The sequence below is a fragment of the Eulemur rufifrons genome, chromosome 3 (genome assembly GCF_041146395.1).
Source record: "Eulemur rufifrons isolate Redbay chromosome 3, OSU_ERuf_1, whole genome shotgun sequence".
NCBI classification, from domain to species: domain Eukaryota; kingdom Metazoa; phylum Chordata; class Mammalia; order Primates; family Lemuridae; genus Eulemur; species Eulemur rufifrons.
In genome coordinates, this window is record NC_090985.1 from 91,944,480 (window position 1) to 91,971,836 (window position 27,357).

Consider the following 27,357-nt stretch of genomic DNA (forward strand, 5'->3'; position numbering starts at 1 on the left):
CCGTTCCCTGAGGACAGACAGATTCTGGGTTGTTTTCTACATTATAAAGTAAACATGACAGCGTCCTCACGTTCAGAATTGTGAAGGAGAGAAGGTCAGTATCCTAGGAACATTCATCTTCCCATCACTTAATGCCTGGAGGGCTTGTGGATGAGGGGACTGCTGTGAGACGCCCTCCTGGGACCCTGGGCTCAGAACAGGAAGGCATAGGGCCAGCCCACGTGGCCGCCCAGGATGCCCGTCATGGAGCGCATGAAGGGACAAATGAGACTCGCTTCATGCCACTGAGGATAACAAGCGTTGTCACTGCTCAGCACGCCGTCCCCTTTCTTATTTGCTCAAACTGAACCAATGAGTCTCTCCCCATTTTCTTTCTTCCCACTCACATCGGGAGCTGGACAGGCCCTGGACAGTGACCCGAGTCATCTCTACTTCTGCCGCACCCAGCTTCTAATGCACGTGCGTCAGGGTCCCCGCCCGTTGGAACCACGCTGAGGCTGGCGGGCTTCATTGTTTACACTGAGTCACCTGTGCCTCTTGGCTAGCGGAGAGCGTGGAAAAAAACAAACCTTGAATTTGGGCCCTGGAGCTACTCTGCCACCTAGCAACACGCCAATGGTTCAGATTTTGATTGCAAGATACTTTGGAAACTGAATTCAGGGTTAAATGAGACCACAGATAGGACTTAGTGGGAAGGCATGGTCCTTCCGTTCAGGCAGGCGAGGGAGTAACCCCATCCTGTTGCATATTACCTAGGTACAAACGCAGATGCTCGAGGGACTTCGGGAGGCCTTAGAAATAACGTATGTGAAACACCTGGCACAGAAGCACCCAACAAAGGGCAATGCTCGGCGCTGACAGTAGGATATTTTAGACAGTCCCTACCAGGAGATGTCAAAGGGTGCTCCCGCACGCCTAAGGGTTTTGGAATATAGAGGTCTCTGGTTGTCAGTGTCTGGGAGAGGGGAGCTAAACATTCCACAATGGTCAACAAGGTCCTGCCGGTTAAGAGCCGAGCGGCGCCCCCGTGACCATACCCCTGCGGAGGGTCACCGCGCCCGGACCTCGGCTCCCTCCGCCTGACTCGTGGCGCTCATGAACTCCCTCGTCCCCCACCGAGAAACCGCATACAGTCTTCCAGAAGCTCCACGGATATTTTAAAACATCCAGCAACTCAGGGGCTGAGCAATTGGCTCCAGATGTCTCTGGAATGAGCTTGGAAGCGGAAGCCCTGAGTCTCAGTCGAAGATTTCCCGTGGATGAGTCATATCGTTCCTCGACTAGAAAGTATCTCCTTCTGACACTCTCATTTGTCATCGGTAACTTAGCGATACTGCAACTCCCAGGTGGTATGAGCATTAAATGACATACAAGGAAATGCTTGGGAACCATACGGCACCAGGCAGCTGTGTGGTCTATGCCCGTGCAGCATGACGGAACGTCATGTCACTGACCAGGAGTCCCCTGACGGCGCTTCCCTGAGAATTCGGAAGGGTCTGAGCCGCGCTGTGCTGACCCACTCTGGAGCCTGAGGCAAAAGGAAAGTCAGAAATACTTATCCTGGCTTCTTTAAAATTTAGATATTTTGTTCCTCAGTGTTTTTTTTTTTGCTCAGGCTCCCTGAACTTCAGTCAGTTGGTTGTGCGCCAATCCAAACCTTTTTGTCCCTTGTTCTGTGTCCCGGGGGGAGAGAGAGACTACCGGATCCTTTGGCTTCTTATAACAACTCTGCATGCTTGAAGGTGGCAATCAAGTTGGTCATCAGCCTCCTTTTCTCTCTAATAAATTACTCTAACCTAACTCTTCCTTAAATGCCTCATCTTCCTTAAAAAAAAAACAATTTTTCAATGAATCTTCAACCTGGCTGCTGATTTCTGAGCTTTTAGTTGTGACAAACAAACAATATACCGACAAAAGAATGTTCGGTGTAATTTTCTATATTATGACTTGCAATGCATTTCCAGTTGTTTTTCCCCATCAAGGTACTCGGGGACCAGCTGGCCTACACATAGCACTAATGGACACTATTATAGTGTATTGTGGGGCTTTTATTACCCAAATCTTCCTCCCACCGCAAATGCTTTTCTTATTTCCTGGGAATATAATAAACACAATAGGTAGGGACACTAAGACTAGGTGACTTCTCACAGCCTTCCTGCCACAACTGAGCTATCACAGAGGACTTTGGACAAGGTACCTTGAGGTCTCAGTTATATTGTTTGTGCTTTTGCTGGTGGAGGAAAGTTGGTAAAGGTGTCAAATGCTGCTGCCCTTGGAAAGTACATCTTGTGACCCAGTATCCTAGATATTTGCCTGATTTGAATTTTTTTTCATTAAGAAATCACTACCATGTATTGAGCGCCAACTAGTGCTAACCTATGACCATTGTCACCACTACTTTACAGGTGAGAACCTGAGGATAGTAAGGGTTTAAGCAATTTATCAAGGTCACATGGCTGGTTAGGAGGCAGCTGGCATTTGGGGCCAGCTGGCTTCCAAGTTTGTGCACTTAATCCCTGTTCTATGCTGCCTCTTGGACACCACCAAGTAGGGCAATTGAGGTTAATCCTTACCACAGCCCCCCACGCCAGATATTTTGAAATTGCAACTCCAGAAAGTAAAATAACTTGACCAAGTTTAACTCTTTTTTAATGGAGTGAAATCCAGAAAAAGTGGACATGCCCCTTTGTGCTCATATTCTCTCCTCCAGCCCCGGGCATTCATGGCAAATCAGGCTTATGACAAGGTGCAAGTCTGCACCTCAGAAAGAAGCAAGAAATAGATTTATTTCTGATCAGATCTTAAAGGGGCAAATTGTAAATTCTTGCCAATGCTGATAGGAGTTTAGGTGAGAAAGATCACAGAGCTCATTGAACAATAGTGTTCCCTTAGGTCTCCATTACATACCAAGCTGGTGACCTGGAATATAAACTCTGCTGACTCTCGGAGGGCCAGGTTCATTTTATGAATGAATACGTGGGTGCCAACTTATTCTACCTATTTCAGTTCAGCCTGGCAGCCTCAGAAAACACAGAAATCAGACAGCTCTCTGCTCAGACCCAACTTCTGGACAAGGCCAGTTTATGCTCAGGTAGCACAAGCACGGCCTGTGCCTCAGTTGCCGCATCTAACCCAAGCACACAGAGCCCAGCACGTGCCTTTGGAGGACCGTTCTTCCCATCAGCCCCTGTTCTGCACTTTTGTACATGGGTCTGGGTCTAGATGAATGAGATGTATCTCATTTTAATAAACAATTATAACCATTTAATCTCAGCAAACCTTTCATATGAGACATTCAAATCACTTCCCAGTCATCTCAGGCCCCTTCACTCTCACCTTGCAAAGCTGTGCCAACCCTTCCAGGCCTTTTGGGCCCCAATTGTGCTGGGTCTGTGCGACAGGAAACAGGTTTGGGGAGAAAGCAAACAGGTACTTAAGGTGGGTGTGCAGGCAGGTCTCATGCATCACCCCACTCCCAATTGCAAATATCGTACTCCAGTCCCTGGCTCTAGTTTATTTACCACCTGTGCTCTATTACCTTTGTAGTGGAATATTTTATAATATTAGCAATAATGCTAGAAGGTAAAATCTACAGTGCTTCCTCTGTGCCAAATGATGAGCTATGTTCCTTAATGCATTTTGTCATTCAAGCCTCCCGACCACACTGTTAGACAGACATCATTATCATCCCCACATTACAGGTGAGGACACTGAGTCTCAGAGAGGTTGCTTGTCCAAGGTCGTATAACCAGTAAACAACATGACAATATCCAGATGCAGACTGAGGTTTGCTCATCTAATGACATTCAGCTGCCAATTGGTTAGCCTTTTTATTACCACCTTTTTGTTAAAGCCAGAATGATTTGGAACAAATGATATTGTACAGTTTTTTAAAAATTGGGGCAGAAGAGAGAGGAGAATGAAAGAAAGAGAGCAAAAGGTCTAGTGAATTGAGAGCCTACAAAATGAATTTTAAAATCCCTTCCCATCTGTAGGATCAGGATGAATGAGGTGCACATCCATGAGCCGTTAGAGCTGGAAGGTATCTCTGGTTCAAGCTTCTTATTTTACACACGAGAAAACTGAGGAACAGAGAAGTGAAGTAACTTAATCAAGGTTATCATAACCATAACATTTGGATTATTACTATTTGTTTCCTCTTCTTAACACACATTTTAGGATATATACAGACCAAATTCTAATACAAAATAAAATATTTTACTACGGTTCATTTTTTCATGTGTTCATCACCACTTACTGATATTCTCAGCATCATCTGTCTTAGCAGATGGAAGTTCCAGAACACTGTGACAACAACTAAGCACAAATGAAGTCAGCATGATTATTCCCCAGAATCATCGAAACTTTCCTGTTTCAAAATCCAAAATGGTAATGTGCCATTCTCGGGAGGACAACTGTTCCCTCTAGTTTAACATGAATCTCCTGTGTCAGTGGTTTGTGTGTCTCAGAAGGAATCAGCCTATGGTGGACAAGAGTTGGCTGTATGTTTGCACCATTGCCGGACAATGGGCTGCACAATGGGGTCTTCACTGGCAGGGACCATGTGTTCTCAGCATTGGCCTCAGTGCTTTAGTACCAGTCCTGGAACAGTCTACACTCACCAAATGTGTGTTGAGTGAATGATTTAGATGGATGAATGTAAAGACTTGGAAATCTTTCTCACTGATGGGAGCTATGTAATGAGAGGCTCATTATTAATTATGTTAATTGTGATATAATATATGATGAACATGAGATGTTATTCCATATCATTATGGAATATCAGACCAAGATGCAGACCTGACCAAACTCTAGACTGATAGTGTTAAAACATTCAAATACCTTTCCAAGGTTAGATTGCCCTACCTCAATTTATCAACTAGAAAATAGCCAGTGGTTGCTAAGGTGTTTTACACTATTATTTTAGGAGGAAGAGTAGTGACATGAGGCCATGAAGAGGCATCTTAGAAATTTCTTTGAATAGTATTGGGGAGGGTACTTTGATATATTGTTAAAATAAACCTATGTCTCCCCAAGAAACATAAAAATTTCAATGATGCTATCTCTGTGACAGCTCAAGCCATAGGTGATGTTTCAAAGATTGATTCATTCATTCTTCCTCATTCAACATTTATTGGATATAGTGCTATGTGCCAAAGAGATAAACATGAAAAAGACACAGTGCCCTGCCCTCAAGGAACCTGCCATCTTGGGAGGAGGGGTAAGAATACACAAAGTAAACACACAATTACAAGAAAGTTAGCTTAAGGCAACTGGCCCTCAAGTCAGACCACCAGGACTCAACTCCCACCGCATATTTCACTAGCTGTGGGACACTGAGTGAGTTCTTTCACTTCTCAAAGCCTTGTGTCATCAAGTGTAAAATAGGGGTAATAGTAATAGTATCCATCATGCAAAGTTCTTTGGTGGATTAAATGAAATAATAAATATTAATGCTTAGAAGAGTATGTGATTATATTCAAAAATATTAGCTGTGATAACAGTGGTTCTTATACCTCTGTTGCAACTGCGTTAATAGAAATACAAACAGAGGAAGGGCAGCTGACTAAAACAGGGTTAGAGGAGTAGATGAAGACTACCTTCTTCAAGAACCACAAGGATGGGTGTGAATCAGTGAGCAGACTGTGTCAGGATGGTTGGAGTTGTGGTGGGGATGGTTGGTCTTTCCTTCAGGTGTCTGATGGGTCAAGTCCAAAGGGTCAGAGGCATGGAAAAGCCTCAGCTGTTCAAGGCAAGGCTTGTGCTCCCAACCAATTGAACCAGAAAACATGAAGAAGGGCAGAGGATGAAGCAGAGCAGGAGATGTAAAAGGCAGATTGTAAGGGGCCTGCCTTTACCTTGAAGGCCTTGCAGGACATTGAAGAGAGAACTTCAGGGAAGTGACATAACAGAACTTTGGGATGGTCACCCTTGCTACAGAGTAGACTAGAATGGCTCAGAGGATACCAGACCAGAGGCAGAATTGCTGGTTTGGGAGCTGTTGCAGTAACGTGGGAAATAATGAGAACCTAAAGGAAGGCAATAGCAATGGGAGCAAAGAGAGGTATAGAGTTTTGAGAGGTGTTTAAGAAGAAAGGGGTAGGACTTGGCAATTAATAGATGTGAAGACCAAAGCAAGAAGCAGTCAAGTTTGACTCCCAGATTTCTGGCTTGAGAGACTGGGTGGATGAAAGAGCAGGTATAAGAGAGAAGAGGATGCTTTCAGTTTGGGACATGTCAAATTTGGGGTTCCTTATAGGACTTCCAGAGAAAAATGTTTAGCAGGCATTTGGAGGCACTCAGGAGAAATAAAGGTTATTCAAGTCATTGAGAAGATCCAAGAAATTTTTTTATGCATTGAAAACACTTGATTTAAAGCCATTAACTGAATCCATTTTTTGTTATTGTTGTTAATGATGAGAACACTAAAGACAGAATATGTGGTTCTTCTAGAAGATCAGCTTTCAATTTTATTAAAATAAGTGACTCACTGGTTAATGGAATAATGCCCTGTAGGTCTCTTACAACTCTAATGCTATGATTCTATTGTAATCTGGAATTGACTTTTGACGACAGCACACCTGTGGCCTTAACTTCCTTTGTGAGTGTGTGGAATATATTTTTTAAAATGAAAGCTCGTTACCTGTAAAGCCATACAACCCCAAACATGCAATGATTATGCTTATAGAAAAGAAAAACCAAGTAAAGACACTATCTACATTTACCTACTCTGATCCCAATTGGCTGCAAACAGCAGAAGAATCTTCCTGCCGTAGTGGTCACGGTTTTCCAGCACCCCAGGGAACCCATCAATCAGAGCCCTCTTAATGCCAGGATCATCCGCCTTGAAGTTTTTGAACATGTCCAGGTTTAGCTGGCGGTACTGGAAGTACTGGGCCAGGAGTCTAAAGGCATCCACTTGGTGAAACTTCCTGGCTCGAAGAAATCTCAGGATGAAGGCATCATCTGTACGTAAAAATCCAATGTCAGGCCTGGTGATGATCATGTCCCTGACTTGCTGAATATCCTGATGTAAAACATCTGGGTTTTCATTCAGTTCCAGACGTGCTTTCTCTATAGTCTCTGGACTGAGTCCAGCCTGTAAATGGGTCATCTTGGCCAAATCTCCTTTCCAAGTGCTTAATTTCTGGTATTTTGGAAGAAGAGAGACTGGTCCCATTCACCTGATGGTCTGCTGAAACCGTGGCCCATTCAACAGTTGTTTTACTACCAGACTGCCACTGGAACAGACAAATACAGGGTCTTCTTTCACATTCAGGCCCTATGTGGTGGTGGCCATCCGAAAGAGAAGCAAAACCGAGGCCATTGCTTACTGAAAAACAAATGCACACAAGAGAAACAAAACAAAGGTGATACAAAGAAAGCCTGGGCAAATTTGTCAGAGTTTAGACAGAAAAGCAGTGTATTAGGCTGCAGGTCTGATTACATTAAGTATCCAAAGAATAAATGGTAAATTACCCTTAAAATGTAGTATCTAGCAAAAGTTGATTATTGACAACTTGAATCCATAATGTGCAAATATTAGAAATATGTTTGGGAACTTTTTTGTTTCACTAGTTCATAGTGTACAGTCAGATTAGCAATGAAATGTGCTTTTATTAATTATCCTAAGAAGCAGCAGGAGGAGAGAAAGCTCCTTCTCTGTTACAGCGTGTTTTATGGGGCTATTCCCAGGCCTAGCTATAGCAGAGAAATCATAGCTGCTGTACAACTTACTGCTTCCCATTAACCTCTCCGACAGAAGTATCTTTCACAGAAATACCCAGCCACCACTTTTTTTAAAGGCAGCCATTTGCATCTTAACAACGAAAAGGACTGTTAAAGGTCATCCCACCCTAATCCCACAAGTACCTCCCGACTCAAAGGAGTCCTCCACCAGTGTGTGGGGCCTGGGAGTGAAGGCAGGTTGTGGCTGGAAGCGTGACCTTCAATAATCAAATTCTACAACAAGGAGAAAGGAGGCTTACGTGTGGACATTTACAGACCGCTTTATTATTTGCATTTGTCACCCTTCTGCAAGGAAGGCAAAGGGACTTGAAACTCTTGATTGACACTCTACCTAACCAAATATCCATATGGACTTAAATGTCATTCCATTTTATATAATTTTCTGTTGTCCTGAGATACCGTTTTACTTATGATAATGATTGTTTTAATCTCTTCAGATACATCCATTATGATTTCTGCATTTAAATGGTATACAGAGAAACACCCATAATGTTTGCATCTTTCTCATTTTACATATAAATGTTTATACTCTCACAGACATCTGTTTGGTCTAAACTGGAAGTTCCAAAAATCAGAAGACATTATTAGATGTGAATAAACTTGGAGGCATGTACTTTCTCCTAGTTTTCCTAGGTTAGTAGTATTTGCATTCGAGGCAGAATATTTGCTCTCAATCTAGTCATTGTTGGTAATGCTTTATCATATGAAATAATTTAAAAGACAAAATGACTCCTCTGCTTAATTTAGGACTAGCAGAAATGTCTTAAAGGAGACAATCAACTCACACATTTCTGCTTTATATTGCCTTTCAGATATGGGGCAGATGAAAGACACTCCAAGTAACTGGTATTCATTTTCAAGATAATAGAATAAAAATAATTTTATTTATAAAATGTTGGCTTTGTGAAATAATTTGTAAGAAAATAGCATTTAACTCTGTAATATGAAATAAGAAACCAAACAGTCTTGCTTCTCGCTGATGTTAAGGACCCATAATGGGAAAGAAAAATAGTCCTATGAGCTGTTCCCAGGATTAGAAGAAACTTCAAAATCTAAGTAGTTCAATGCCCAACTGGTGTCAAAATTTCTTCTCCAATAGCCTCACCACACCCCTTCAGAAAGTGGCCTCACCCGATGTCTCCCTCCTCCAATTCATCCTGACACCCACTGCAGTCTCTCTCTTACCTGCTGCTGAAACTGCTCACACCAACCAGTGACAGCGATGATGATATAATCTGTTATCCAGACTTAGGCACTAAAGGGTACTAATAATAATGCTGGAACAACAGGCACCAACTGGGACAGATCCAAGCAAACCCAGACAGATGGTCACCCTACCAGTGAATGACATTTTTGTCTACATACAATAGACAAATTTCAGGACCTCTTGTGGGTGACCTCTCTCAGTCTTTGACATTCACTCCTTCATCCTTCTTAGACCTCTTTCTCCCATTCTCCCATTCTTCTCCGTGACTCCACACACCCTGAGTTTTCTCCTAGCCCTTTGTCCCTTCCCTCTCCATCTTCTCTTTCTGTGCTCACCACTTCAATGCCAGTGTTTTCCGGGATCCTGTCCATGATTCCACCATCCACATGTGGGTAACTTTAGTCTGTAGCTTCCTCCTGATCTTCAGGAGGCTACACATTCAACTGTCTACTCAACATGTCCACTTATGTATCCCACAAACACCACACATTCAATGTGTTCAAAGCTGAACTAATCATCATTCCTCATCCAGAATTTGCTGCTCCACCTCTGTGTCTTAGTGGATGACATCATCTTCCATGCAGCTTCCCACACTAGACACCTGGGAGTCAACTGTTATTCTACCCTCTCACTTATCACCTACGACCAGGCAATCACTTCCTTAACATTTTTGAAATTTCCCCAATTCTTTCCATCCCCATCATCACTATTTTTGTCAGGCCACATCACCACTCGTCTGTGTGGTACTACAACATTCTCCCGACTGGCGCCCTTGCTGCCAAGCCATTTGCTGTACTACAGTTGAAATATGCTCTTCACCAATCCTTGATTAACACCCGTGATTAGCTTCTAATTGTCCTAGGATAAAGGATACAACCATGCATCATGGTTTCCAAGACCCTCATCGTCTGGGCCCTTTCTGTCTCTCCAGATTCAACATCTGGCCATGCAGCCACTTGCAGTTTCTTCTCTCCTTTGTGTGCCTTGGTAAAAGCTGCCCCTCTGCCTAGAATCAGCACTGATTCACTCCCCTTTGCCCTTCAGGACTTGAACTGAAAGTCATTTTGCCCAGGAAACCCTCCCTGACCTTCAGAGGTCACAGTATCTCCACAGTCCTGGCCACACTACTTTTTATTGCCATTTTCCTTTCTCTCTCTTTATGTGGAACACCTTAGGGAGAAGGGGTGGGGATCTCATTTGTCTGCGTGTCCCAGTACAATGCCTGCCACAAAGAGGGTCAGCGCCATGAGCAGAGCCACTTCACCATGTTCATGGCCACATCCTCAGTGCCTGCCACGGGGCTGGCACTCAGTAAATAGACACACAATAAATGCATAAAGAATGTAGTCAAAGTGTTGTTTGAATAAGTGGTTTTACCCTCTGTCTGAGGACCTCTAGGACTGTTTTTTCTTGAATGAGTAGTAGCAGCTAACATTTAGTTTCCCCCAGTACCTACAAAGTATCCTTCGCTAGAGATTTTAGCCTGAGCACAGTGTGCTTCAGAGCCACGCCTCCCTGACACAGCTGGGTAACGGTCACAGTCCCACACCCTGCTTACGGTACAAGTCATGGCAACCACCCATTCCCTACAGAAGATTTAAAGCTTGGAGCAAGTTACTTACCTTCCAGTTTTGGGACTCAACAATGTTTCCAGGATAAATTACTATGGGTCCAAGGGGAGAGTGGAGGTTGCATTTTTCATGGCGCACGTCCACACCACATAGCTACGCCTCCAATCTATAATATCAGAAATAAATTTGCTTCAATCTACATCTTTATTCTGTGCTCAGCAAACAGTAGACGCTTCTGCGGAGAAAACCCAGGTCACTGGGTTTCATACTGATGATAAAATAGATATTTTCCATTACAGCAAATCCTTCATACCAGAAGTCTGAATAGACTGCTACTTAAATAACAACTTCAATTGGTAATATTTAAGGCATTAGAAAGGCCATATGAAGAATGTTCACCAGGATGTAGCATTTTCAATAGACTATAAGCTTTTGTTCACATAAAAAACTTGGTTCTCACTCAACTTTTCTGAATTATAAAAGGATACATTGGACTTGGTATCACATGAAGAAGTGAGAGTGGTTTTCTGTCCTGGCAGTATTAATAATGATAATAGCTATTATTATATTGTTACTTATTATAGCTGTGTATTATGTCCCAGGCACTTGCACACTCTCTTTTTATAGACTAAAATATTTAATCCTTAGAAAAATTGTATGAAATGAGTATATTATTGTCCCCATTTTCTCAAATGAGGAAAGTGAGGAACAGAGAGGTTAAATGACTTGCCCAATATTACACAGCTACTAAGAGGCGAAAAGTGAATTCAAGCCCAAGCAATTTTTCTCTAAACCCATGCTCTTTATTCCTATACAGTTCTGCCTCTTACATGTAACAGAGAGATTTTATTATTTACCTACTTAAGACCTATGTGACCATAAGTTAAGTCACCTTCCCTCTCAAAATCTCACTCTCCTTCCCTAAATTCCCTTCCAGATTTACCATTGTATGAGCCTAAATATGCCAATGGGTGAGCAGATTTTCTTAGGTAGCCGAATATTGTCATCTCGTCCTCATTTCTTCATTGGAAGGTGATTGGAGCTGTTCAAAATCTAGCTGTCTATGTCCTTTCCAGCTATCACTAGTTTTTGCTCTTCCTTTATGTATTTTCATTTGGCAAAAATAACAGATCAAAGACTTTGCCATTCTATTTGAAGGATCGATACCCCACCATGCCTAGCAGAGTGCCAAGCGTGGCATCAGCATTGAAATGTACTTGATGACCAAAAACAGCACTTAAGGCAGATTCATGTGAGCCTCAGAAATCATCTCCCTGCATTGTGGTTGGGTCCCCAATGATTCGGTGTTTAGAGACCATTTCAAATACATGGAGAGTAACTCACGAGCACCCTCTGGGGAGGCCAAGGTAGAAGATATCTTCCACTCTAATCCATGGCTTTTCTCATGAACTAGAAATTTAGGTAGTAATATTTTTGTATGAGGAGGAAGAAAAAGAGTCTCCACATCATGATATTTAAAATCATGGCATCCACAGATTCCAGATTCATACTTCTTCTCAAGTTTCCATTAGGAAAAAAATCTATGTATATATTTCCCCATTCAGAATTCAATCTTAAGAAAATTCAGAAATAAACATACCATAGTCTTTGAATCAAGCAGTCTAAGTATAAAAATCCTTTTAGAAAGTATGGTTATTCAAATGAAATCTATTTTAGTAATTTTATAACCTATTATCATCTTCAGAAACACACATAAAATATATCAGGAAAAAGATCAGAATAATGATAGTGATGCCTTATCTGCAAACATGTACGTATATGCGCATTATTTCAAAGCATTTTACATCAATTATCCTTTTTCTTTGTTACAATGATCCTGAAATAGGTAGTACAAAGATAATTCCCTGAGAATTGCCAAGGTAAAATCATGCGAAATAATGTAGGTAAAAGTGCTTGTGAAATAAAAAGATCTATTTTACATTAACCGTAATATTCTTGTTGAGATCATAATTATGTTGTCTCTAGGTAAATAAAAGGATATTGAGGCAAAGAACAGCTAAGCAACTGGTTTAAAGTCAGATAATAAGCCGATATTAAGGTTGGAAAACAAGCAAGCAAATGTTTGTTGAGTACTTATTATGTGCCAAGGGTTTTGATGTTATGTAATCTAATATCCATACCAATCTGTAAAGCTAGGTTATTACTTACTGGTCCTAGTCATTAGGACAAATCTGAGATTTAAATAAAGTATAGGTGGAAGAACAAGATTTGTACACAAATGTACCTGACCCACGTTTTGTGGGTGGCTGTGCCCTGCCTTTCTGAGCAGGTGCCTTCCGTAACGTCAGTCTGGGTCCCAGTGTCCTCATACTCGCTCACACTCACTTGATAAGCACACACTCACACCCCACCAGCCCTAAGGGAGATCATGTAAGGGATCCTGTAAAATTGCCCAAATTTGGGGAAGAAAGAGAATATTGTCATGATCAGAAAGATAAAATCTGTAAAGCCTAAATATTATTTGAAATATAACAACATCAATAATTAATGAACAGTACCTCAAATTTGTGTGGCTTCTGTGTGTTCTCAGTAATACAAAGAACACCTTTAAGCACACATAAATTTAAATAATGCAAATATAAAATAAGAAACTATACCCATTTTTGGGGGGGTTTCTCTTACAATAAAAGGATGAAAATGAATCTCAGTGATAACACTCGCACAAGAAAGCCTAATCAAGTATCTCATCCATCAGTAATAGTGAAATTTATGTTCCCAAATTTTAAATATATATTAAATTAGGCTAACCCTTAGAAGTCTTCACCTTTCTAACACCTCACTTGAAATTTTTAAACTGAATATGCACTTTTACCTAGGAATGCCAAAAGGAATTTTTATACTGAATGAAATAAAAATAGATGCTGCTGATACATCTAAACTGAAATTGAAAATCCCAGTGAGCAAAAATCTTTTTTTTTTTTTAGATATATCTCTATTTGAAATCTTTCCTGAAAGATGATATCCTTCCTTACTGCCAGCAGAGCCTACATTTAAATCTCAGAGTTTGTTTGATTACACATTCTGTGGTACTGGCCAAAAAGAAGTCTTTTTTCCAACTGATGAGTTTTGATATTGACCATTGTGGCTTGTGGGACTTCTGCATGAGTCCTAGCAAAAGAACATGGACCTGTGAGTAACAAAGTGGCCCCCAATACATTGACTTTCTTTAAAATGTTAGCCAACTTCCAGCTGTGAACTATGTGTAGCAGGGACAGAGACAGTAGCCTGGGAGGATAAAGGGGAGACCTTTAGTCATCTGAAAGTGTAGCATAACCAGAACACAGTCCATCTTCCACCACCTTTAGCTCACTCCTCGCCTAGGGTTAACTCTTCCCACATAAATATTCATTGTGTAAACTCCCTTGGCTCCCTTTAAAATAGCAACCAAGCCCATAGTCATCTGCTCCCATTTGCTCCTGCTTCTGAGAAAGGTTAAATAAAAGTAAATTGCGATGAGTTCCATCGGAGTAGAGACATGGAGAACTTCTACCCCAAATAGATGCCAGATCAGAATTAGAACAGATTGGGACTCAGATACACTAGACCTATTTGACAGAGGATTGTGTCCTGAGTTCTAGAACCATCTATAAAACTTTTACTTCAGTTTGCTTTGGGACAAATAATGCAAGGAGTTGAGGGGAAAACCAACTTGTGAGGAAAACGTGAGATTTTTCTGCCTCCTCGTTGTCTTAGGTAGAAAAGTTTTTAACTGAAGTAGCATTTGCTTTTCACTTCAATATATGTTAAATAAAGATAATCTATGGGGGGGAATTATTGAGACATAGAAAATTAAACTGGAATGTTTTCCTATGCTATTAAACTATCCTCGTGAGAAGTCATCAGCGTAGATGCCCCAAGTTTTAAAACAGAGTAGTGGTACTTCCTAAGAGTGCTGGTGGGATGGGAAGAAGGAATAAAGCACTTTATCCTTCTGGCATCAAAGGAAAAGGGTATTTCTCTAAGAATAGACTTTATTTTCTGAGGAAGAAGATCTAGAGGAAAGTAAGAAAGGTAGGGTTCACCCAAAGATGGCCATCAAATCTACTTGTCCCCTTGTCCACTCAGTGTTCTCTCCAGCACGTCTATGTACCTGGGACACTTCGGATGTGACTGGGCAGACAACACTAGCAGCCGGAATCAGAGCTAAGAAAGCAGGCTGGTGAAAGTGAAACTTAGCAGGATGCTAAGCAGGGTGAGGTGGGAGGAAAGGGACTATTTTTATAACTTTCTCCCCAATTAGAAATACAATTTCCAAGCTCTTATTACCTCAGACCTTGGAATGTTTTTTGTTTTGTTTTAGAGTGAGTGCTGTTATTTAATAATCAGACATGAAGGTGGAAATGTTAAAAAAAAAAAAAAAAGAAGAAGAATACTTTTCTTTGCCTTTGCAAAGGGTGGTCCCTGGATCGGCAGCATCCGCAGCTCCTAGGAGCTCATTTGGAATACAGGATGCCAGGACCCACTCAGACCTAGTGGAGGGATAACAGAATTGCCGCGCAATTTGTTTGCACAGTAATGTTTGAGAAGCGCTGGTCTAGAGGATTTGTGATGCCCCAAAGGGGTTGAGAAGGTAGGTTAACTGCCCCTGAGGCCGGAGCTCAGACTATCAGTGGACAGCAGTGTTACACTGTCCAAGAGGAGAGGAAAAGCAGCCCCAGTATGTTCATTACTTATGGAGCAGGGGCTCATTATATCACCCCATTATCACTCACACACACACACTTGCATGCTGTATATGTTAACCTCCCAAAAAAAGGAAAGAAGGCAGGAAGGAAGGAAAGAAGGAAAAGTTAAAGAGAAGGAGGCAGAGAGGGAGGAAAAGAAAAAGGAAAAAGAGAAAAAGCTCACATTTTATTTTGTTTTGTTTTGACCACACATCAAGAAGCCTTTTACTTATAGACTGATTTAAGTAATTTATCTGATTACTTATGATTGACTGATTTATGATTTAAGTGATTTAAGCCCCCAACTACTATTCCCAGGCCCACAACTTCCCTTCTACTTCCTCCAAGACTATAAAATGATGAATACTGAATAAACTGTGTATGTGACACACATAAAGGTATGGAGTTTTACATAAGACCTTGGAGCAATAATAGAAGTTGAACTGACGTGATGCTATTTTAAGGAAGAGACGAAAACAGGGTCCTAAGTGTTCTTTACAATATCAAGGAATTGGAGCTTTGGCTAAAAGTGTCCTGGACACAAAAGCAGATCATCTCAAACACAGATGGGGAAATTCTTGCTGGCTCAGAAGTCGGGAAGGAGAAAAGCACAGGAAATTAGCCTGCTGCACAGGGAACTTTCTCTGATACTCCCTGTCATGGAACAGGTCCGTAAAGAGACAGAACACAGAGTGACTTCATCAGAGAAGACATAATAAAGGGGTGTGGGAGGCAGCAGAGGGAGGAGAGAATAATGAACTTTTTTTCTGAATAAATGAAGGGATTTTTATGGTGCAGGAGATGTTTGACCAGTTTATTTCCACATCCATAACAAATCAAGCAAAAAAACTTCCCTTAAGCTAAGATAAACTGGGATTGAAAATTAAGCATGATTTTCAATGCAGCGATATACCACTTAGGGCTGGCGTTAGGGGTTGCAGACTTGTAGTAATTCACACTTCGGACCTTCTCCTGAAATAACTTTTTATGCCAGTGAAATCTAGATAAAATGAACAATAATCAAAATAAGCAATATTTGAGAGAGGATGTAAATGGGGAAAGAAGATCTCTCTTGGCAACATTGAGGGATATTTATGTGCTGATTACGTATAGTCAAGTTCTGTATTTTGTACAACCATTCACTCTGCTACCACCTCTGTCTGAGTCATGGTGTAACAGGAACAGTAGAGGAGATCAAAGCCAGGCTGAATCCATTTAGTAAGGTGGAAGGCTCTGCTATGAGGAAACTGTGAAGTTGTGACTAGACTTCTCAGGGATAATAAGGCTTTGACAAGCCTGCAGAAGACGGCAGACACCACCAGTTCTTAAGTGTTCAAGATATTGCCTTTTGGGAAATGGAGGACCCTCCAGCTTTATACTTTATGATTCTAAAATGATGTACCCTTCTATGGGTATGTCTACAAAAACATACAATGACACTCTGCCAGAAAATGTTTTCTGTTCACCTTGAAATCCATTATACAAATGGGAAAGTTCTGTTTTTGAAAATATGAAAAAAAAAAAAAAAGCAAAATAGCCCTAAATAGAAAAACTATGTCAGGAAGCCAGAATAGCAGCACTCTATAAAAATTAATAAGCTCAGCGTAGCATTTCAGTCAGGAGAAGGCACTGCTGACATACAGATGCCCGTAAATCTCACTGGAGCAGCATTGTTTTAAAATTTCCCCAGCCGCAGGAGATTGCATTAAGCACAGGAAGACAGCAGCTTTGGAGACACTGGATTCCTGGCCTGAGTTTCTGGTGCGAAGCATCTAGAATTGGCAATATGTACATTTTTAAAAATTATCTGAGCTGAACCATTCTTTGCAGACCGATAAGGGAGTTTTAAGAATTTAAGAAGTTTTGAGAGATCTTGTTTACAGTGGATAGGACCAGTCTAAGGACAGTAAGTGGATGGCAGAATTTCCTTCTTTAAAATCCATTTCATCACATATTTTTACTAATTTTCTTGGTTTGAATTTAAAACTGAGTGAATGTTACAGGCAGATGCAATTACACTTGTGTTTATGCCGTTAGTAGCACTAAGCAACTTTTGATACGATGTCACTATTCCTCATTCATGAAGACTATTAGGTATGAATTCCTCCTCAAAACTTCTTCCAGAAGATGCCTCTTTGTGACTATATTTGTGGCAATGCTGCTGGTGACGAGCTGGTTTAGGTGAAACTTGCTTCACTGTCTCTTTTTAAAGAGGCAGAATAAATGTACAAGGCCAAGTTTTAAATGAAGCTTTTCTGTGCCCTGGTTTAAACTTTCTCGTTACACGTGACCTGACATTATTCCCATTTAAATACATCTCATTTTTAATTAAGATGTTGATTTTATGAAAAGTAACTTGTCAAAAAAAAAAAAAAAAAAAACAATGTTTTTCTGTTTAGTAAAAATCAATTGAACTAGCACCCACCAAAAGATTTTTATGTATGACAGGCTCAGACACTTATTTTCTGGTGTTTGTTTGCTCTTATAAAACAGATGATCCTGGCTAAATCAAATAAGCACTGTAACTTGGGTTTGGACCTTCAAGTTCAAATTAATAAGATATTTGAAAGATGTTCCAACTTCCCTTCGGCTGAGATAGAAAATGATAGCACTCTGAAAGCAGAGCCTGGCAGAACACAGTTACATAAAATGTCTTTTCAATTTTTGCACTCTATTACCCTTTACTATTATAGGAAAATGGTGTTATCGCCTGATTACTGAGAAAGCACACAAAAATCTCGCCTTCCAAATCTAAGCCAGTCCTTGAGTAGTGATGAACAAAGCCAGGCCATCTGCTCTGAATATCATTACTACTTTGGCCATTTGGGCAAGAGATCTATCTTCTCTGCTTCAAAGAGAGGTTAAGATTGGAAAATTGAAATAAGTAGACAGGAAGAGGCATTTGAACAAATAGCACCTTCGAATGAAAGCCCCATATTTTAGGTTATTATGATTAGCATCATTTTCATTTTTTATTCTGGCCACAGGCTTAACCTTCGGAGTCCCCATTTTGCAAAACATTTCAGTAAAAAAAACTTAATTCCCGAGTTTCTGCGGTAAACGCTTAGGAAGGAAAACGGACGTGTGGGAGAGTATGAGTCATCAGTCACCCCCACCCTGCCTCCTGGTGATTCTCCATTGGCAAACCAGAAACACAGGTTGAGCTCACATTTCTGTTTTTCTGGAATCACACCATGCCTCGGGCCATGTTAATTTCCTGAACTAAACAGTCGCTAATCTGCTGAAAGGCAGCTGGCTAACTGCTGGTGTCTGGCAAGTGCCCCATCTGTCCCCGTGCTCGGGGTCTCTCCCTACTGCCTTCACTTTCCCTTTCTCCCAAGCAGGCGTCTCTCTTTGTTTTCTGGGGTGTCGTTCACTTGAACTTTCCTTCCTATGCCCGTAAACTTGAGCTCTTCTCCTCTACCCTGCGGACCTCGGGCTTTGTCTAAGTGACGAGACACAGTTGTGTGACTGTAGTTACCGCGCTGGTGATGGTGGAGATGATGACAGCGATGGAGATGGGGGTGCCGGTGGTGTGAGGGAGCGCAGGCAGAGCGGGCGCCGGAGGAGGGTGGACCGCAGGCGGCGGCGAGCGGGGCGCGGGGCGGGAGGGAGGGAGTGCAGGGGATTGCGGATGGGAGCTGTCCACATACCCAAGTGCTGAAACGCCGCAGCCATGGCATCGCAGGAGCGGGGAAAAGGCGGGGAGGCGCTGTACACACAGAAGGGAGAAAAAAGGCAACAAATACCTTCACACGGCCGCCCAGCCTTGCTTTGGGAATGTGTTTCTGCAGGTGTCCGCGCTGCTGGACTGGGTGGCTGAGATCCCCTAGGCTGGCAGGTTCGGGCTCAGATTTCTCTAGAAAGCTGTGAATGAGAGCTCGGGCTCCACACGGGGCTGTGATTTTGGTAGGAGGCGTGTGCGCCCGAGACTCTGTCCTTCTATACCCAGCCTGGCTTTCCCCTGGGTCCTAAATGCCTCCGCACCGCTGCTCTCCCCCGTTCCGTCAAGACGTACCGAGAATTATCGTAATTTTGTTAACACTGGGACAAAATGTCCCGGAACCATCACTCTCCGCACGACCTTAAAAACAGAATCTTTCGAACGGATTAATACAAGCTCTGAAACAGACCGGTGTGTGTGTGTGTGTGCGTGTGTACATTTGACATAGGAGAAAGCGTCGCAGATCTATGGGAAAAAGGATGGATTATTTTATTAACAAATGGTGTTAAGAAAATGAACTATATGAAAAGACTCAAAGCCTCATCTCACCAAAATAAATTACACATAGATGAAATAGCTCAACAAAAAAGCAAAATTAACAAAAAATAACTAGAAGAACATAAATATTTTACTGATCTCAAGATGGGGAGGTTTTCTAAGCACAAGAGGAATTGAAGAAATTACAAAGAAAAAGATCAGTAAGTTTGAGTGCATGAAAATAAATAATCTGAATGTCAAAATATCAAAAAAGTAAATACAAATTACCACTTGCAAAAAAATTGCAACAAATATGTATTTTCTACATTAAATACCTCATAAATCAAAAGAAAAAGCTAACAGTCTCATAGAAAAAAGGAGGCAGGGCAAATGACAAAGAATTCAAAGGAGAAAGGAGGATACGCAATAAACACATTTTCAAAAATCGACTCCAGTAAACAGAAATATATAGTTTAAAATAGCACTGAGGTGCAGTTTTGGCTCAGGTTTTAAATACACATAATATCTCCTATTGTTGGAATAATAGTGAGAAAGTGTAATCGTTCTACAAGTCTATTTCACAACATACATCAAGTGTCATAGAATATACATGGCATTTATGTCCAATAATTCCACTTCTAGCATCATATGCTGAAGATATATTCAGACATGCAAAGATTTTTATGTATTAATTTCATTTATGATCATAGAAATTGTCAAAAATAATGAAAGCATTGAATTTTGTACATAGGCTGTAATATTTGCAGCCACTAAAAACATATTTTTGAAGATTATTTAAAGACAAAGAGAAACACTTGCAAAATGGTAAGTGTAAAAAGGCAAGATACTAAGTACAGCACCCCCATTTTCCCTAAATTGCCAAGTTGGTAAGATAATATGATAGTATGATGAGATTACATGTAAATTTTCTTTTTGCCAGGTAACTTGATTTTCTTCCTTGTATTCGTCTAAAGTTTTCACATTTACTTAAAAAAAAGAAAACTTATGACATATTTTAAAGCAATCTTTCTATCACATATTTCACAGAGACTTTAAAGTTGTTAGAATTCTTCCAACTCTAACACAGTATTACATGTTTATTTAATTATTTGTTTACTGTCTTTCCCTCCAATCGAATGTAAGCTCCGTGTGGCAGATAATCTGTCTATTTGTTCACTACTGCTTCCTAAGCACTTAGAAGTGTGCCTGGAATGACATGGTTTTTAGCTTATCTATCACCAGAATAAGAGCATCCACTTCTGGATATGATGTAGAGATAAGACAACCACATGAAAACTAAGGATTCAGAACTTGGAAATGGATGTAGTGACTGAAGGAATTTTTGCAGGTTGATTGAGTGGGTTCTATGATTGGTAAGAAGGGAGTTAAGATATTTTTGGTAACCACAAGGGAAGATTGCTGCGGAAACATTGGCTGATCACCAAATATCCTGATGCTTGCCCACATTTCCCAGCCCCTCACATACAGGCAGGACCGTGGGCTTGCTCTTGCTCCATGTGTTACTTCCAGGCTGAAGCACGAGCCCAGGAGCAAATTCTCCATGCATTATTCTTACCTGCTGTGACAATTCCTCACTTGGTTTCTGGGTGACTAGGTGGGACAGAGCCCCAGCTTCCTTCCCAACCCCTCCCCTAATGGGAACAGAAAGAAGCCATGGTTATAGGAAGCCACTAGGACTGCACAGTTAATTTGTTCTTTCAGCATTATATACGATCCTAACTAATAGAAACTCAGAAACTTCAAAGTTGGCCTGCACATTAGATGATAGAAACATTAGTGAGAATCTCTTATCATACTATATTGGAATATACAAAACTACAGGGAGAACAAAACATCTAAAACCTAGATAACTAGAATATCCTTACTTTTACAATTTGACCTTACTCCTCATACATTTTTCCCTGCCCTTAAACATCCAAGCTAGGCACGTGTTCAAAAATATGCTTTTTTGACATATTATAATATCACTGTAATACTTCCTTTATAAATATCAAGATTTCTCTGGATATTAAACCCATTCTTCCTGGACTCTCAACTTCAGTGCATCCCCACGTGGATAGAGCCTTTAGTTGTCACTGGCCAACCCACGAAAAGCACTCTGCCTGAATCCAAACCTAGATCACAGCAAACCCTACATTAGCAGGGTCCCTTAAGGAGGTATAGAAATGAGTGACGGGGCAGTTCCAGGGAAAAGGTCAGACAGCGTGAAGGATGCCTGAGAGGAGGCCACATCTTCACCCTTGCTGTTGACCATTATGTACAAAGGGGTACCTGGAGGAATCCTGGCCAAAAAAAAAAAAAAAAATACATGGGCAGCTGCCGTGTGAGGAGCTGAAATGGAGGTTGAACAGAGTGTGAAAAACATCAGCATAATGTCAATAAGGATGAGTGAAGAAAAGAAATTTACAGGATTATTCTAATCTGTTCTGGGTAAGGAGCCGTATGCTTATCCAAGTAACCCAGTGTACTTTGGAATGACGTTAAGAAGTGTAAGATCAAGTTAAGTTCCCATTTAGCCAATTTCCCATGTAAAGCAGTTGCAAGCAAGTGGTTACAAACAGGATGAAGCATCCTTTACAATATTTTGAAATATACATACCTCAACCTCCTTGGGGGATTCGCTGGTTTTCAGCCTACTCTCTTTCCATAGGGCACTGGAGGCCCAAGGTTATTTTAGTTCTATAAGGCTCCACAGACCTTTTTACTCCAATCTCATAGTTTCCTTGGAAGCATAACTCTCTGAAGACCTTAAAGGTGCATCTTCCATCTGACTTAATGAATTCCATGTCTCAGTAACCACACCATAGGTCTCTGGAGACACAGATCTCAGATCTGCTATATTTATTTGCTTTTTCACACCCATATCTTTCTTAATATATGTGAGCCTCTTTGGAGGAAAGGCCAGAACTTTTTCCTGATCATTCTAAACCATTGAGAAGTTTTGTGTAGACATGAAGGTCACACCCTTAATCTAATTCTTTCCAAAAATATTTGGTTTTAATGGACTTTTCCTCAAATGCTTGCTTAATTTTATCTGTCTTTGGGAGCAAATATTAATTGGCGTTTCCAACACGGCAAGATCTTGGATATCTGGAAGTCTCTATTCTCTTTTATTTCTACTTTAAAGATCAACCATCTTTTTCTTTATTATCTTGCAAAATATTGCAAATAGTAACCAATACATAATAATGACACTTTGTTTTTTACCCACTTCACCCTAGAAATATGAATTCTTTAAGTAAGCAATCTGTTCTTATGATTGACACATAATTGTACAAATTTATAGGGTATGACGTGATATTCTGATACATGCATACATTGTGTAATGATCTAATCAGGGTAATTAGCATGTCTATCATCTTAAACACTTATCATTTCTTTGTGATGAGAACATTCAAAAACCTCTCTTCTAGCTATTTTGAAATATACAACATATTATCGTTAACTCTAGTCATCATACTATGCAGTAGAATACCAGAACATATTCTTCCTGTCTAACTGTAGTTTTGTATCCATTGACCAGTCTCTCACCCTCTCCCCTCTCCCAACCCTCTCTGTCCTCTGGTAACTACTATTCTACTTTCTACTTCCATAGCAACTTTTTAGATTCTACATTTGAGTGAGATCATGTGGTGTTTGTCTTTCTGTGCCTGACTTATTTCAGTTAACATAATATCCTCCAGGTTCATCATGTTGTCATAGGATTTCATTCTTTTGTGTGGCTGAATAATATTCCATTGTGTATATATGCCACATTTTCTTTAACCATTCATCCGTTGATGGACATTTTGGTTAATTCTGTATCTTGGCTCTATACAATGTTACTTCTAGGTTATTGCAGATGATGTTTCTACCAAATACTTTATCACTGCATAACATAGATTACTCTCGTTCCTACCTTTGATATCCACTTCATAGCCACATGTTGCAAGCCACTAAGTCAATACTACACAATTTATTTTTTAATGCAGCATTTCACTTCCAGAAGATGACAGCCTATGCTTCAATAATAAATAGAACCAAAGACTTCAGAGTCTTAATACAACAAAGTTTTGTGTCTCATGCTGGAGGGTCAATACCAGTTGGAAAGGAGATGAGGTGTAAGGGAGCTAGAAGGTCTCTGCTCCACAAAGTCAGACTCGGGAAAGTTCTATCATTTTGAAAGCCATTGTAATGGGAGAAATGGATACATGAGAACTCACACTCACTCCTAGAAGTCACATATATCATTCTTACTGATAGACCATGGACCAGAATAAGTCATTTGGTCATACTTAACTGCACGAATCTGGGAAAGGTGGGAGTATCTGATGTGCAGTAGAATATCAAAAGGAAGTACAAACTTAAATTCGTTTCTGAGAGACTTGAGAGACTAAAAGCTTGAGCGACTAATAACAAAGATCTAATAAGACATCATCATACACTGATACTCATTCCAGGGGATCGCTGTACAGCATCAAACAGCAGGAGGTGTTCACATTGGAAAATTCTTGACAGGAAGAGTAAAGTAATTCAACCTGTAGTGAATGTCTACAATGTATCAAACAAGGGAGCATAACCACTACCATCAAAATTATCACTTGTACAACTTGAAAACAAAAGAGCTCAGTAATCGATATCAGTGTGGTTGAGGAAAGAATATGAAATTTGGATATAGAGTACTTTGGTTCAAATCTTATTAGCTGTGGGATCTCAGATGGATTACTACACTAAACACATGTGTTCTGTCTGGCCAATACTCTTTTATTGGAACCACTCTTTCCTCGTTATCCAATATTGTTGTCCAGACCATGCCATGGGAGGCACTTCACACTCTAAGCAATCATTGTTGCACAGCACCACAGTGGGTAAAGACAGTAGGAGGGAATGAAGCCAGGGAGAGTTTGGAGACCTGTGAAAAGAGAGTACTGTAAGTTCTACTTCCTATCCCAAGGTTTTGGTTCCTACAACTCTTCCTTCAGTTATCCGAGCCACATGAAGCAGCCCATCAACCTAATTTGAATTAGGTTTCTGTCATTGATTTCAAAACAGTTCTGCCTAATTCTGCCGATTTCTCTGGAATAATTTGAGGAGACTATACAAGTCAGACCATAATTTCCCTATGGGACCTGCTCCTACAGGCAAAGTCTAGCCCCCAGAGAATAAGTCCTCCTATTGAATACCTAACCTTGGAAGGAGGAAATGAGGAGTAGTGAGTTGCAACTGGCATTGCCCATGCTAGGATTTGCCTAGGAGCCTTGCTACCATCTGGTGAGATTACTTTGGGGAATCCTAACCTTTTCCACATAGGTCTCCTCTTTGGTAGGGCAAAAAGAAGCAATTGAGTATTAGAAACTATACATGTTAATTCCCACGAACCTCTCCACAACATAAGTATACTTTTGAAAGAAGTTACCTATTATGTCATACTAATTATGTGTTAGTCTCTTTCAGGTTGCAAGAAAAAAATCCACACTTCTTTAGTTCATCAGATAGAAGTTTATCATAAGGATACACACTTTATAGTAATAATAGTAGTAATAGTGATGATAATAGCAGCGAAAACTTATTAATCTTTCACTATGTATAAGCAATATAGGCAATGTAGTCAAGCACTTTATAAGCAATATGTCATTGAATCCTTTTAGCAATTTCATGAGGGAGGTACTTTTATTGCCTCCATTGCAGTTTATTGCCAGGTAAACTGAGTCATAAAAAGGATAAGAAACATGCCTGAATTATTTGGGCAGCTGGGATTATAATCCATGTCTATCTGTTCCCAAGGTCAATGCTCTGAATCACCATTCTATTATGCTATATGAATCCCAGAAGAATTGGGCTATCATGCCTCTCGGAGAATTAAAAGGAATCCTACCACAGTGTCAGTTCCTGTGATGTGGTAATCAGTTCCTATCTTGTCTTCTCCTGCCACTTCCTCTGTGTCTACCAGCTGCTTCTTTTCCCCTTCTTCTTTCAACCTCATGACTTCTGCTTACTTATGGCCTCTGCTGCTCATCTTATGCCCACTGCCACCTCTCTCTGTCTTTCCCCACTCTGTCCTCTACTTCCTGAGATCCTCTCGGTATTTTACATTCAGACTTTCTTAGAACCACAATCTGATTGGCTTATTTAGTCATTACCAGGCAAGGAGTGTCTTCTCAAGTAAGACTCTTTCACAGGCAGCATGATAAGCCATCCCATTGCTAGTTGCCTTTTGGTCAGGACCAACCCTTGTTCTAATTGGCTGTGGCCAGGGTGATGGTGGGGTGACATGATTGTAAGCAAACACCCATTCCATAGACGTTCTTCTCAAAGGAGATTATGAAAGGTGTCCAGAACTTTATGGTTTGTTAGTTATTTGTTGCTACATGTTCATGAACGTATTTGCAGATTTAATGATTAAATTTGGCAAGCCAGTCACTTGGAAAGGTTCCTAGAGTTTAAGATGTAGGAGTAGTATATTTCTGTGGGTGGACTGTCAGATACATGAGATCAATGGATGCCTTGTAGGGCCAGGATGCAGCAAGAGGGACTTGGACATCTAGTGGGATGGGGCAGGAAATATGGCAGAAACACAGAAAGGGATGAACCAGTTAATGGAAGGACACTCGCTTTCTCAGTGAGCTAGGGCTGCCATGACAAAGTACCACACATTTGGTGATTTAAACAACAGAAATTTATTTTCTAGCAATTCTGGAGGTTGGAAGTCCAAAGAGCAAAGTGCCAGCAGGTTTGATTTCTGGTGAGGGCTCTCTCCTTGGTTTGCAGATAGGGCTGCCTCCTTGCTGTGTCCTCATGTGGTCTTTTCTCTGTGCATGCGCTCTGTATCTCTTTCTCTTCTTAGAAGGATATCAGTCCTATTGGATTATAACCCACACGTGTGACCTCATTTAACCTTAATTAGCTCTTTGAAGGCCCTATCTCCAAATGCCATTACATTAGGTGTTACAGCATTCAATATATGATTTTAGGGAGGCACGATTAAGTCCTTAATGCCTTTCCTTACCTTTTAGGTTATGAACAGACCTGTACTCATCATCCTCATCCTTATATGGTTTAACAATGAATGTTGCTTTTCAACATATCTCTTTTCAGGCCTTAAGGAAAAACTACATTTCTTTAAAGTTTTCTGGAAATGTTTGTAATAATGCAGTTGATTCTGCTCAAGAGGAGGAAAATATATAGAATAAATGTAGCAAATCCGAGTCTCTGGGTATAGATTTGAGGGTCTTTATATTTGTCTCCAATACTGAAAAGCACATGCATTTCTCAAGTGAAGTTTAATGGTATTTAGGGGGGAAGACTATGAAGATGTGCATGTGCACATTAATAAGTAAATGACCATTTATGAGGGCTAAAATATTTTAAAGAACACAGTAGAGAATATTCCAAAACTTCTTTTATTTTTTTATTTATTTATTGAGCTTTCTTATTTGCAAATAGGGGGCTTTGTTGCCACTAATGAAGCAAAGGCCCAAGGAAATTCACTCTTAGTTTCTTTAAAAAAATACCTTGCTGAGGCTGGGCGTGGTGGCTCATGCCTGTAATCCTAGCACTCTGGGAGGCCGAGGTGGGAGGATCACTTGAGGTCAGGAGTTTGAGACCAGTTTGAGACCAGCCTGAGCAAAAATGAGACCTCATCTCTACAAAATCTCCAAAAATTAGCTCCGTGTGGTGATATGTGCCTGTAGTCCCAGCTACTTGGGAAGCTGAGGCAGAGGATCACTTGAGCCCAAGAGTTTGAGTTGCAGGGAGCTATGATGATGCCACTGCACTCTAGCTGGGGTAGCAAAGCGAGACTCTGTCTTAAAATAAATAAATAAATAACAAATAATACTGGCCCGGAGCGGTGGCTCACACCTGTAATCCTAGCATTCTGGGAGGCCGAGGCAGGTGGATTGCTCGAGGTAAGGAGTTCAAGACCAGCCTGAGCAAGAGTGAGAC

The 27,357-nt window shown here is 40.8% G+C and overlaps 1 protein-coding gene across 1 annotated transcript in view; it reads right to left on the reverse strand.

Moving 5' to 3' along the window:
- CLVS1 (clavesin 1) overlaps positions 1–19,130 on the reverse strand; it is a 191,508-nt gene extending 172,378 nt beyond the window's left edge. The window contains exons 1-2 of the mRNA XM_069465575.1: positions 18,962–19,130; positions 6,726–7,333 (exon numbers count right to left, since the gene is read on the reverse strand). Of these exons, the coding sequence (XP_069321676.1) occupies positions 6,726–7,180 (455 nt within the window). The 5' untranslated portion in view covers positions 7,181–7,333; positions 18,962–19,130. The remainder of the gene's footprint in view (positions 1–6,725; positions 7,334–18,961) is intronic.
- Positions 19,131–27,357: the final 8,227 nt, after the last annotated feature.